The sequence below is a fragment of the Corvus moneduloides genome, chromosome 9 (genome assembly GCF_009650955.1).
Source record: "Corvus moneduloides isolate bCorMon1 chromosome 9, bCorMon1.pri, whole genome shotgun sequence".
In the NCBI taxonomy this organism is placed as follows: domain Eukaryota; kingdom Metazoa; phylum Chordata; class Aves; order Passeriformes; family Corvidae; genus Corvus; species Corvus moneduloides.
Genome location: NC_045484.1, coordinates 22,803,301 through 22,816,630, shown reverse-complemented (window position 1 = coordinate 22,816,630; position 13,330 = coordinate 22,803,301). Strand labels below are relative to the sequence as shown.

Genomic DNA, 13,330 nt, shown 5'->3' with positions numbered 1-13,330 from the left:
AGTGCAGGTAGCACCTGGGCTCCTCACACCCATCCTGCCTCCCTGCCTTTGTCCCACAGCAACAATCAGTGGCAAGAAGGGTCATCCCTGGCAGGCAGAAGCAGCTCTGGAGCAAGAAAGAGGCTGAAGCCCTTTTGTGACTCCAGCTTCAAACAAGGCAGACACAGTTTGCCCTTACATAAATAAGTTTTTATTGAGGCGAGTCAGGGAGAGGGGAACTGCACGTGGACAGACCAACAGGAAAATAAATAATTCCATATAAATAAGATACATAAATAGTCCCACATGGCAGAGACTGCCTTGAAATAAGAAACAACCCTGGGTCCCAACAAAATGAGGGCTTCTCCAGGCAAGTCCTCAGGTCCCATCCCCCATCCTTTATCAAACCTCAGGTTGTACCAGACAATTCACAATTTGGGAAGAGACAGGGCACAGATGGGCCCAGCGCAGCCCCCTCCTTAGTGTAGCAGTTGTGGAGTGGCACCCACCAGCCCACAGAGCCCCTGGCAGGGCAGGCAGGACCCTTCATCCCTGGGGAAGGGGTTTTTCCTACCCTACAGCACCCAAAGTTTGAGATCAAGGCTGTGGCAGCTGTCTCCAGGCCATGCAGAGGGTCTGTGCAACTGATGCATCAACCAGGACAGGGCAGCCTGAGCCCCCATCACAGGCAGTTGCCAGCCCCAAACAAGACCCAGCCAGCCCCAAACCTGGCTGCAGGACACTCACCCACCACCACCCTGTAACACCCGAGTCCATTCCATCAAGACCAGCACCACTAGAGCAGGAGCTGCCAGTGGGAAGACAGCGATTGCCCAGAGCCAGGGAGCAGCAAGGATATCCAGACCTGCTGCTGTAACCACATCCACATGTCTTAGTCCAGAATCCAGCTGAGCACCAGGATACAGGGTGCCCAGGGGCTAGCCAGCACCACATCATACCTCCCATCCCATGGGAGGGCAGGGGGAAGCCTCTGTGTCCAGACAGGGTCCCCCAAGGTCCCAGGCTAGGCCTCAGCCCATTCTTGGAGAAGCTTGAGGATGTATCTGAGGCGGTGGTGGAGCTCAGGAGAGCAGCCCAGCTCCTGGATGCTGCACAGCTTGTAAGTGTAGGAGTTGCGCTCCCGGTTGATGTAGGTGACAAGGCAGGAGTGGTCAGGCTTGCTAATGATCACCTTGGTGTGGTCATTGTAGAAATTCACCTAGGAGACAGGTTGGGCTTGGTTTAACCCCATGCTTCCCACAGCATGTTGGGAGCCAGGATAGAGCCACATTTCCTGCCTCAACCCATTCCTCCTCCCCAACCTGCCCAGGAGCATCCCCCTGCCCATGCCCCATGGCAGGAATGAGCCAGCCCTAGCACAGGGGCAGACAGAAGCATCCAACTGAAGCCCCCCATGGGCTGGGGAAGACATGATTCAAAACAGACCAGAAGACCCCCCCCATCATTCATAAAGATCTGGGCATCTCCACTGTGCCCCACACATACCTGGAGGGTCCCATTGCTGAAGAGCATGAGCAAGGCTTGGTCAGTCTTCACCCACTGCAGGAGGAGCAGGGCTGGCTGCCCGAGGTCATCTATGCTGGGCAGGTCACCTCCCTTTGAGAGAAGGGTCTGCATAAGCCACTGGTCCCACACACAGGAGCACTGCCACCAGCACACACAACACCAAAGCTGGGCACCCCCTCAGTGGGGTCCCCACTCCCAGGGAACAACTCAGTGTCCACCCGGCCACAGCCTGCAAGCAGGGAGTCCAACCAGCCCAAGTGGTGTGGTCAAGCCATGACCCAATGTCCAGCCCTGGGCCCCAGCACTCACCTTCATGAGATGCTGCTCCATGTAGGACGCAAAGTAGCGCAAGACACTCATCTGTCCCTGCAGCTGCTCAGGGATGGCGGCCACAGAGAACACCAGGTGTTTGCTGTTGGTCGGGTTGTAATGTACAGTCCTGGACGGAGCACAGCATGAGTTTTAGGGATGCCCACCCTGGCACAGACTCCCCACTCAAGGGGCTTCCCCAGAGACAGAGATCAGCCCCATTCCCACTGCTCACCTGTGGTTGGGGGAAAGCGTCATGTGCGTGCCGTTGTTGAAGAGCACTCCGATGCTGTGGTTGGAGAGCTGGTAGCCAAAGCCGTACTTGTTGGAATAATCCACCCACTTGCTCACCCACACAAAGTGCTCGTGGCGGGCCAGGGAAGCTGGGTTTTTTCTCCGCTGTTGGAGAAGAGAGGAGGTGAGCAGAGCAGCCAGCCAGCCCTGTCCCTCTCACCTCCCCAGGGGGAGCAGATCCCTACAGCAGGCTCTGGCACCATTTAGGGTGCTGTTTGTACCCCAAATAGCAGCCATGCCTTCATCCCACAAGGAAGGGGATGCACAGCACCCTATCCCACCCCAGAGCAGTCCAACCAGTTTACCTGGAGGCATGGAGGAGAGGCAGGTCCGCAGGAGCCGGACAGCTGACTCGATGATGGCAGAGGCGCTGATGCAATCTTCAAAGGCTGCGGGCAGAAGATCACAGGCTGAGTCAGCTGGCCCCGCTATCAGCCCAGGCACGACAGGAAGCTTGGGGCAGGCTGGGGTGGCTGGGGCAGGTATTGCTCACCTTCACAGCTGCTGGCCATCGTTCCCCGGATGGAGGGGGACGCAGACTTGTGAGACGTCTCCTCCACCACCGTCTCCACAGGGCTGGAGCTGGCACTGCGGCATGATACAGGAGTGGCCTGCGGAGAGAGCTGGCTTTACCACAGTCCTGCCTGCTCCCCCCAAAGAAAGGGCGTGCATGGCCTCAGAGATGTTCTCACCTCATTCCCTTCCACAGTTTTATAGCTCATCTGCCGACAGAGATTGAGGTCTTCATCAGCCCAGTAACCAGCTTGGAGATGTCATCCCTGTCCTCTGAAGAGCCCTTCTTGGCTGAGGAGAGAGCAAGAGATGAGCATGCTGCTGAGCACAGAGGTTGGGGACATCCAGGCCATCCCTCCCAGTAGCTCAGCTCTCCCTTATCTATTCCCGTGCCCACGGAGGCACGGAAGGAGTTAGATAGCTGCCTCCCCACTTTCACTTCCCAGTTCTCATGCAACAACAGGGCTTTCCAGGAGGAACTGCCCCATGAGTTGCGGCACAGCATCCGCTCTCCAGGCACACACCCATGCCAGGCCACCAGCACAAGAAGGGCAAGGGGCACACCCAGCCTGTGCCATCCCTAGGCAAGGGGTCCAGAGAGATGCATCAGGAGGTCTCTCTGCAGAAGAGACGATCCACTTCTCCCTGAAGAAAGGGTCACCCAGAGGCTCCTTGGCAAGGCACAAACTCACCCTTAGATTTTTTCTTCCCGAAGAGTGTCTTGGTGACTTTAGCAAACAGAGTCTTTGCAGGATTTGGGGGACTCAGCTCTGGAGCCATCACACAGCTGCTGGGAGGGAGCTTCTCAGGCGTGTAGCCCTGCAGAGAGGTCAAGGGAGAGGTTTGGTTTCCATAGGCCACATGCTCCAGGCAGAGCAGCTGCTCTGGGCTGACCGCAGTCATTCACATCCCTCCTGACAGCCAGCTTGTGTTTCCGTCAAGCCTAAGAGCCATGACTGGCATTAGTACAGGAAACAACCCCTTGCTATAGCAACAAGGCAGCAGAAGCACACCAGATCCCTCAGTTCCTCTGGCTGGCATTTGGGCAGGACAGCGGCTGCTCCCTTTGAAGGACTGAGACTTAGGACAGGACAAGAACAGCACCTTGCACAGCCCAAAAAGCCTCATCCCACTTGGAGAAGGGTCCCTTGACCCAGGCCCCCACCCACTCACCTTGAAAAACTCATGGTCCAAAATCTCCTCGAGGGTGAAGCGGTCCTGGGGGTTACGCCTGAGGATACCAGCAATGAGGTGCTTGGCAGGCAGGGAGAGGAAAACTGGGAGGGTGTATTCCACCTGCTTGATACACCTGTAGGTTTCCTTGAGGTCAGAGGTCTCAAAGGGAGGGTTCCCACACAGCAGGGTGTACCTGGGAGGGGACATGCATTCCACTGTCAGATCCCCACCAGGTTTGTGACTCAGCAGTACTTAAGGCAAGGAAGTTATTGGCATTTGGCCGGCCACACCTGGCTGAGAGCACCACTTCCAGCCCAGACAGCCATGCTCACATCCGGCCACGCTTCCTCCTAGCAACTGTTTAGAGCAACAGGCAAGGAGCCTTGAGGAAGGACAAAGAGCTGGCAGGCAAAGGCTCCCGCTGCTCCCACCCTCGTGGCCACCAGGGTGGAAAATGGGGCAGGAAGCTTGCAGCCAGCAGCCAGGCAAGGGGTTGGATGTGCCGAAATAGCGATTGCTCCCTGAGCAAACAGCGCGGCAGCCACAGAGATTTTCCATTGTTTATCAGGTTCACAGTGTGGTCAAGCCTGCTTTGAACTGGAGCATGAGCATACCTGCCCCGTGCAGGTCTTGCTTGCACAGTCCCCACAGCATCCCAGGATGGCTACAGGCAGCACCTGCTCCAAAGTGGGGCTGAGCAGGATCCAGCCACTCACTCCCCTTCCCCTGCCCCTCAGCAACCACTGCAGAGCCACGAGGCAAAGCACAAGAAAACTTCCTCATTGGGCTGCCCACAGAGCAGCTGCCCCCCACCCCAGGCAGGGTGCCTGGACCCCTCCCCACACATGCACAGACTTACATGACACAACCCAGAGACCACACATCCGACTCTGGCCCATGACCCTGTCTCAGCAGCACTTCTGGGGCCAGGTAGTTGGGGGTCCCACATATTGTCCTGTGGGACAGAGCACCAGATCAGAGCATGCTCTGCATCCCCTCATAGAGGGCCTCCCCCTGCTCCAAGCTTACAGCCTTATCCTCCCCACTCCCTTTTGCTCTTTGTGGCCCAAAGCCCCCCTCCATCTACAAGGATACAGGCTCCCTCCTCTCCAGCTTACAGGGGTCAGGAGCAGCTGCTCTTGGGGAGCTGCTGGGAAGAGCCTGTCCCAGAGCTGAGGAGGAACAGAGCCTTTGTGTCCCAGCCTGTGCAGCCGGCACGGCAGCCGGGCAGGCACAATAGCAATAGTCAACACATTGTTCTCCCCGACGGCTGCAAGCTCACTCCTGGAGGAGCCACAAAGCCCCCAGCCCCCTCGCCTTGCCTGCAGCTGGAGGGGGAATCGCTCCCTCACCCCAGGAAGGGGCCCTAAGGCTTCCTTTCCCAAGACCGGGAGGGACCCCTTGCCCCTCTGCTCTCCTGGGAAGCCACAGGAGGAAGAAGAGTGAAACCCTGGAACAGGACACGTACTTTTTCTTCTGGTCAGAGACATCCTGGCAAGCAGCCAGCCCAAAGTCCCCCACCTTCAGCTCCATGTTTTCATTGATGAAGAAGTTGCCTGCAAGTCAAGGGTGATGTGTCACCACAAGTCCCTTGGGAACAGCTGCTCCCCACACAACACCATGTGCCAACCACAGCACTCACCAAGCTTGAGGTCTCTGTGCAGGATGCCCTTGAGGTGAAGGTATTTCAAGCCTGAGATGATCTGTTTGAGGTAATAGCGCACTTCGGGCTCCAGCAGAGTATGACGGGCCTTCCAGATGTGGGCCAGGGACTGCAAAGGGAGAGAAGGCAGCTTGTGATCGCAGGCAGGGAGAACAGGCAGCCCTGCTGACTAGGCATAGGCTAGGCAGGGTCAAAGCCAGTTCTTCCAGAAGTTGCACATTCACAAATAATCCTTCTTTCACAGCCATGACCTCAGCAGACTCCCCACACGAGGTTGTGGCTGCTCAGCAGAGCCATGGGAACCACTGGCTTTATGGTGGCCCCACCGTGAGCAGGCAGTCCGAGAAACATGGACAGCTGATGGAGTGCCCAGTGCTGTGCAAAACCACACAGCTTATGGTGAGCTCAGAGGGTGTGACAGCTGACAGCTCAGGAGAAGGGGAGTGCTGACAAAACACCTGGGTAAGGCCTGCTCCAACCAGCTATGGCTGTTTAGATCCTTTGCCAAGGAGGGCACAGCAGCACTGACCTTCCTACTGCAGTGCTCCAGGAAGATGTAGATGCTCTCTGAGTCCTCAAAGTAGTGAGAGAACTTGACAATGTGCTTATGATGCAAGTCCCGATGTAGCTCAATCTCATTGGTGATCTGAAAGAGAGCAGCAGTGTCAGGTGAGCATAGGGCCCCTGCTGCCCCCCACCACCCCAGCACCCCACCAGCCCCATGGCACCCACCTTCTCCCGCTGGTGGGGTTTGGCCACCCGGCTGTGAGGAATGACCTTCACGGCATAGGTTTTGTTGCTGGAGAGGTCTGTCATTTCATAGCATCGTGCAAACCCACCCTGCAAGGGAAGAGGTGGTTACGGATGGGTGAGAGACAGCTCCTTATCCCTGCCTGCTTACAAACCTCCTCCTCCTCCCTTCCCTGGCAGCAGAGCCCAGCAAGCGTCACACGTTCCCTCCTGCTGCATCGCCCACTAAGATCTGAACTATGATGCTCTCAACCAGGTATTTTCTTCACATTTCTTGTAAAGCCTCCAGGGCATTTTTCCTCCCTCTGTGGCCGGACTTTGGATCTTTCCACATGATAGATCAACCTGGAAAGTCCTGCGCAGAGCAGGAGGCCCGGGGACCGGAGGCCATCGAAAGGCAGCCCCATGGAGACAGGTTTTTCCTGCCGTGATGTCACCCTCCAATCTGCACACTCAGCCGCCGAGCCCGCTCGGGCCGGGCTGGGAACCGGCACCCTCCTCCTACACACGCTGCTGTCAGCCGGAGGAAAAGTTGCGTGCGGCGGAGCGGCGCGGGCCGGCACCCCTGGGAACCGGGGCACCCACCGGCCCACGCACACCCCGCGGGGCGCCCCGAAACCGATGCGGCTCCGATAGCCGCCGAGGCACGCAGCCAGCCCGGGTGATTCACTGCTTCCAGCACGGCTGCGGGCCCGCCGGGAGAGGCGGGGAGGGTGGGGGCGGCGGGTGAGGGGCTGCATCCAGCCCCGGGCCGCCCAGAATGGGGGGTCGAGCATGCACGCAGCCCCCGCCTCTCCTCTCGCCCACACCAGCTCACCCCGGCGCAGCCGGCGCCCTCCGCGGCAGCCCAGCCCCCTTCCCCCATTCCCGGTACCTTTCCCAGCAGGCGGCCCTTGCAGTAGGAGCGGCCGGAGATCGGGTCGGTGATGATGCGGGTGGTCTCGGCCGCGCGGGGCGGCGGCGCAGGGGCGGGAGCGGGCCGCGCGGGGAGGGAGGCGGCGGCGGCGAAAGGGGGGAAGAGGCCGGCGGACTCCATGGCGGGCGCGGGAGGATGAGGAGGCTCCCGGGCCGGGGCTCCGCCGCGCCCCGCGCACGTGGCCCCGCCGGCGCGCGCCGCCGCTGCCGCCCCGGGAATCCCGCCGCCTTTATCAGGGGCCGCGATGACGTCATCCGAGAAGCCCCGCCCCCGGGCGGCCCCCGCCGCCCTTAAAGGGGCCGCAGCACGGGGAAGGGGTTCCAGGAATGCCGTGGTGCCCCGTTGCCGGCTGTGACACCGGCGGGGAAGCCCAGCCAGGGTCTCGCTGCCTCCACCGCACAGGGGCCCCCCAATAGATGCATCCCCCTCCTACAGGCATAGACACCGACAACCTCCCCTTGACTCAGGGTTCCCCTACGGTCACACCGAGATCCCACAAACATGCAGAGCTCCCTCCCCTGCCTCCCAGGACACACAGAGCCCCTTCCCCATGCACAACTGTAAATGCACACACACAACACCTGCTCACAGGGTGTATCCCCTCAAAGCTGTTACCAGCGTGTGTCAGCCTCCCTCCCATGGAAAGGTTGTGGCCCAAAGAGGGATTTCAAAGCCCCTGTGGGCCTTGACCTGCCCTCCCTTGTGACAAGGATGTAGGCAGACACTCCCCAAGAGCCTTTCACTCTGTGCCAGGGCCCAGGCAAAGAGGGTCACAGCCCACCCCAGCTGGGGCGCTGGGCACACAGGGAACAGCAGGAGATGCAGGGGTGATGGGATTCACCATCCTTGCCCCTCGGTGCCTGGGCACCCCATCCTGGGAGCTCTGGTGCTGCGGGGTGGCCAGGCTGTGCTGGGTGTGCAGTGGTGGCCGGGCAAGGCGCCATAGCGGTGCTGCTCTCTAATGGCCGTGACGAGAACACGCCTCGCTGCCACCCGAAACGGGTCATGGAAGGATGCTTGGCATCTCTCCCTCCCCGCGGGCCTGGGAGCTGGCAGAGGTGGCTGCAAACCCACAGCTCCCACGGGTCTGAAGCAGCACTGTTGCAAGAGCCCCTCAAGAGCAGATCCCGGTGCCCTTCCCTTGCTCCCACCACACACAGGGTGGCTGTTTGACCATCCCTTGCTCTGTGCCTCAGTTTCCCCCCACGGCACCTCAGGGCTCTCGCCACTGATGCTCACTGTGCTCCTGAATACGCTGAAGGTTTTGCATGAGCACCTCTGGCAAACAGTCCCGTTCTTCCCAGCACACCCCCTTTCACCCAGGGTACTGGAGATGAATTAACTCCCTATTTTTTTTTCTGCAGAAAAACAGAGAAAACCCGCCTGAAGAGAAACAGGAAACGATACAGATCTGTCTGGTTTTTCTCTTGGGTTTCCAGCTTTTGTAGGGGAAGCGCACACAAATCCACTGCCCATCAGCAACCATGGCCCAGGAGCAGGCTGGGATGCTGCTGCCCTTGGGGGAGGCTGCCTGCTTCCATCACGGCCCCGGGGCTCCCTGGGGCACTGGTGGCATCACAGGTTTTCCGATGGAGGCCCCAGCTCGGGGCTGCCGGAGCTGAGTCAGCGTCAGCAGGCAATGTGTGGGTGGAGGCACCCAGGAGTGCAGGGAGGCCCCGGAGGACCTGTCTGGGGATGATGTGACAGACAGGGGCTGTCCCGGGATCCCCCACAGAGGCACAGGGGCAACCTGTGGGGACTGGGAGCTGCCATCTCTGCTCCTGCTCCCCACTGCCTCTGGGTGAGGTCTTGGGCAAGGGGCATGGATGGACCCCACAGCCCTTGTCCTGCCGTGGCTGAGGCACCTCCTCTCCAAGAGGGATGCAGCCTGGGAGCAGCCCGCTGCCACCTGCAGCTAGGGTCCCCTGTGATGCAGAGCATCTCAGTCACAGGTTTTTCCCATCACTGATCTGGGGCAGTGGGAGGAACTGTGGTTTAAGATCACCAGCCTGTTGGGCCTGGGGAAGGGGAGGCTCTGGGGTGAACTCCTGACTGCCTGCAGCTATTTAGGTGTAGTTACAGGAAAAGGGAGCCAGGCTCTTTGGGGAGGTGTACAGCTAAATCAGGACAGGCACCCAATGCAAGCTGCATCAAGGGAAATTCCATCTACATATTAGGAAACCTTTTTCCCCTGTGCATGTGGTAAAATACCACAGGAGCCCAGCGAGGCTGTGGGATCTCTGTTCTCCATGATACTCAGCCCTGGCCTGGTCCCCCCACCCTTGCAGCATTCAGTGATGCTCAGCAACATCAGGAGCAGTGGAGCTGAACCCAGATGCCAGCTCACATCTGCATCAGGGCTGCCTTTCCAGGGCAGCTGCATGGCACTGCTGTGTGCCCTGCATGCAATGCCCGGGCTGCAAGAGCAACACCAGTGAAGAATTGGGGTGCAGACAAGCTCCCCAAGATTGGGGTGACAGTGCTGACCCCCCCAGGAGTGGGGTTTTCCCATCCCTCAGCACAGCTCTGCAAGGCATGGGGTTGCAGCCACCAAGGAGGAGGATGGAGAGGGTGGTTGGTCCTTTGGGTGAGCTGGGGAAGAAGAACCAGCAACAGCAGAGGCCAAGGCACCCCAGGAATGGACAGGTTCCACGAGGCACCACAGCACTGCACATGGTCAGCCTAGGTCCCATCTTACCCACCTCCACCAGTACCAAAGCAAAGAGCTGTAGGTACAACACCACTTGCCTCAGTTTACCCAATTCACCCTGCAGTGAGCACACATGCACTTTCAGGGTGTGGAAACAGAGCTCCCCTCTCCAGCACTGCTTTTCTGTGGGATATAGTGCTCGTGTCTGACTCTGTTCCTCCTTACTGGCCTGGGACTTATGTGGGATGGAAGGAATTCATAAGGGGTCCAGTGGTGGAGTGCGATGCTGGCCCTTTTTTGGTCCCCATCCAGCTGAATTATCCACTCTGCATCCTTTCCCCAGTGGAGCTGGCAGTTGCACTCAACCGTGCAGAGCCCTCTCCCCATCCCAGGAGAGAGACAAACTCAGCAGAGCCCAGCCCAGCCCCTCTCCAGGAGCTTGGGGGGGGGGCTGATGATGGAGTACGGAGGGGGCTGGAGGGACACATGGCTTCTGGCAGGGCAGAGGGGGTGGAGAGGGAGAAGTTGGGAAGGGACATTGTTTCTGGGGAATGGAGAGGGGAAGGATGATGAAAGGATGGGTGCTCTGGCTTATGGAGGAGGGGCAGAATAAGGGGGGACACCAAATTGATTGACTGCAGGGGAGCTGGGTCAAGCGTAATTTGGGGGTGCCGCTGCACAGTGTGGCTGGAGGGTCCGTGGCTGGCGGGACCCCTGCGTGGGGACTGGGCACGGGGGGCTGAAGGGCGACCATGGGCCGGGCCGGGCCGGGGCGGACGGCGGCGGGGCCAGGGCGGGATGCGGCGGGGCCGCCCCGCGGCGAGGCGGAGCCGGCGGCCGCGCCCGGTGGGAGCGCGGCGGGACGCGGAGCGGCCCCGGAGGATGGGGCGAGCGGCGGCAGGTGAGGCCGGGCAGGGCACCGGGGGCACGGCCGTAGCTCCGGGGGTCGCTCGTTGCCCCCGGGCATCCGGCCGGAGCAGCGGGACGTCGCGGGAGAGGCCGCCCCGGGCTGGCGGGGGACGGTGGCACTGGGGGACGGCTCCGGGAGGACCTGCAGCCACCGGGTCCTTTCGTGGTGGGGAGGAAAAGTGGGGTTCACTTTCCCCCGCCGGGAAGGCTGGAGAAAGGGAAGGGGAGGGCAGGTGGCACAGGGAGTCACCGTTCCCTCTGCTCTCTCCGCAGGCGCTGGGCTGGGCACCGTGTCCCTCTGGGGTAGCCTCCTGCTCGCTGCCGGCCTTGCCCTCGACCCAGCACCGCCAATCTGCAACTGCTCAGAGCCCATGGACTACCAGGCTTTCCGGGAGGCTCCGCTCCCTGAGAGCTGCTGCCTCAACTTCACCAGCTCCAACATCACCCACCTGGACTGGGGTGCACTGGTGGGGGTGCAGGGGCTGCGGGAGCTCTACCTCTCGCACTGCAGCATCACGGCCATCAGCAATGCACAGGGAGTCCCTCCTGCCTTGGAAGTCTTACATTTAAGTCACAACCTGCTGGAAAGTCTCCCTGGAAGCTTTCTGGAAGATGCCCCTAATTTGAGGGTTCTTTATCTGGACAGCAACCAGCTCCAGGAGCTACCCAAGTCCTTCCTGAAAGCATCTTCCCAGGTCCAGGAGGTCTACCTGGGCTTCAATGCCCTCACCTTCCTTCCTGCCAGCCTCCTGAAGCCATCTCTGCTCCAGCTTCAGCTCTCCAACAACAGCTGGGACTGCAGCTGCGCTTTGCTCACCAACCTGGAGGGTTGGTCCAGCCAGGCTGCTGAGGTTATCTGCCACACACCAGAGCACTACCACGGTGTGGGTCTCCAGAGCATCCCCCGGGATGAGCTGTGTCACTCACACAGTCTCACCGCTCTCTTCATCTGCCTGCCCCCTCTCCTCATCCTCACCACCATCACTTGGTGCTTCTGCCGGCGGAAGAAAAAGACAAACTACAGCCTGCAGAGCAGGTCCCAGAGCCACCGGGCCATGGCAGAGAGGAGCAGCGTTCCAGTGTCTGCAGAGCCTCACCACTACATCCCCTATGAGCTGCCTGCCGCTCCCTCCAGGACTGAGAAGAAAGTGCTCCTGGGGAAACAGGTTGTGCTCCAGCCCTTCGTGGATCCACTGGAGAGTAGCAGAGACCTCTATGAGGAGGTGGAGATACAGGTGGGATCCCCCAGCAGTTCCCAGGTGCCATCCCATGAAGGGCAGCTGGGCACCCCAGCACCAAGGGCAGAGGAGCTGGGCAGTGAGCCAGAGGTGGACACTGTCAGCGTGAGTGAAGTCCTGAAGGACTCTGCTGACCGGGAGAAGATCTACATGAGTCAGTCAACCAGCTATTACAACCTGGTGCCTGGCATCGAGCTGGAGGACTCAGACAACCTGGAGTATGAGACCATTGACCTGCACTGATGCCAGGACCTGGGCTGTGTCTGGGACACACCAGCAGGATGGCAGGGGCTGGGCAGGAGTGAAAGCTGCCAGCGCAGGAGAGGCATGAGTTGTTCTGCCATGGCTTACAGTGGCTGTTTGCAAAGCTGCACCCCCAGATACCCATCCCTTCCCCTGTGCTCCCGTGTGAACCCCTCGCTTGCCATGTGCTGCAGCTGGGCAAGGGTGCAAGGATGCTTCAGACTCTGGGGACCCTGCCACAGGCTGGTGGTGCTTGAGGAAGGACATGGAGGGAAGGTGGTTTTGGGGATGAAGTGACGATGTTGTGTGCACCAGACCCACTGACCAGAGCTTCCTCTCTTGCTGGAACCAGCTGGTATCTGGCACAGGGGGGACCTGTGGGGACTGCTGCTCTCCAACCTGCAGAGAACACGGTCTGGAGACATGAAACAGGGCTGGCCCTGCCTGTGTGGTCTGCAGGGGGTGTCACATTTGGATGAGGTGCCCTGGGCTTGTCAGGGGAAGCCTGTGGTGGCTCTGCCTGCTGCCCACCCCACACCCCACTGTGGCACAGGGACTTGAAACAGTCAATGCACATGAGCTGCTTCATGGAATGTGCGTGCACACTTGTGTGAGTGGGTGTGTGAAGTGCACACACATGCAGGGCGACATCAGAAGGGCCCCTTGCAGCTAGCCCTGTAGGATCCAGCTCTCAGTAAGAAATAAATCATTTTACTTCTGGCAGTGCGACTCTATTCCTTTGTCTGTGCAGTTTGAGGTGGTGGGGAGCCAACCAGTGGGATGTGGAAGAGTGCAGGAATGGTGGACTTCACTCCTACCCCATCTATCTTCCCATGCCCTGGGTGATGGCCCAGTGCAGGTCTTGCCCAGCATCCCTGGAGTCACTCTGTCACCCTGGCAGAGCAGAGCTGGGCACTGGCTAAAGGTCAGCAGAGCCTTTGCCTTGGACCAGGATTTACAACTCGGGTGGGGAAGGTGTCAGCCTGCTGTAAATGCTGCAGTTCCTGAACAAAACAAGAATTCGTGGGACTCCTGGGAGCAGGGCAAAGGCTGGGGGTGCTGTAAATCACTGCCCAACACAGGCACCCCCAGAAAGTCTCACCCATGGTGCTCCAGCCCTTCTCTGGGGATGGGGGGGGACCCTTAAGTCCTGCTCCCCCTGC

At 59.8% G+C, this 13,330-nt stretch overlaps 2 protein-coding genes across 3 annotated transcripts; one reads left to right on the top strand and one right to left on the bottom strand.

Moving 5' to 3' along the window:
* Positions 1-167: 167 nt before the first annotated feature.
* PLK3 (polo like kinase 3) lies at positions 168-7,310 on the bottom strand. The gene is given in 16 exon segments (XM_032117499.1): positions 168-1,198; positions 1,486-1,596; positions 1,816-1,945; positions 2,051-2,214; positions 2,407-2,498; positions 2,603-2,720; positions 2,802-2,840; positions 2,843-2,913; positions 3,315-3,441; positions 3,796-3,991; positions 4,658-4,753; positions 5,267-5,354; positions 5,441-5,570; positions 5,991-6,107; positions 6,194-6,301; positions 7,086-7,310. Coding segments are annotated over 16 exon segments (1,944 nt in total). The 5' UTR covers positions 7,248-7,310; the 3' UTR covers positions 168-1,003.
* On the top strand, positions 6,308-12,890 carry LOC116447841 (leucine-rich repeat-containing protein 3B-like). 2 transcript variants are annotated; one of them, XM_032117498.1, is made up of 2 exons: positions 6,308-6,467; positions 10,960-12,890. In XM_032117498.1, exon 2 carries the CDS (start codon positions 11,058-11,060, stop codon positions 12,165-12,167), a length of 1,110 nt encoding a protein of 369 aa, XP_031973389.1. In that variant the 5' UTR covers positions 6,308-6,467; positions 10,960-11,057; the 3' UTR covers positions 12,168-12,890. The 2 variants fall into 2 exon arrangements, with proteins under 2 accessions (XP_031973389.1, XP_031973388.1); XM_032117497.1 differs by lacking the exon at positions 6,308-6,467 and adding an exon at positions 10,617-10,678.
* The last annotated feature ends 440 nt before the right edge of the window (positions 12,891-13,330 follow it).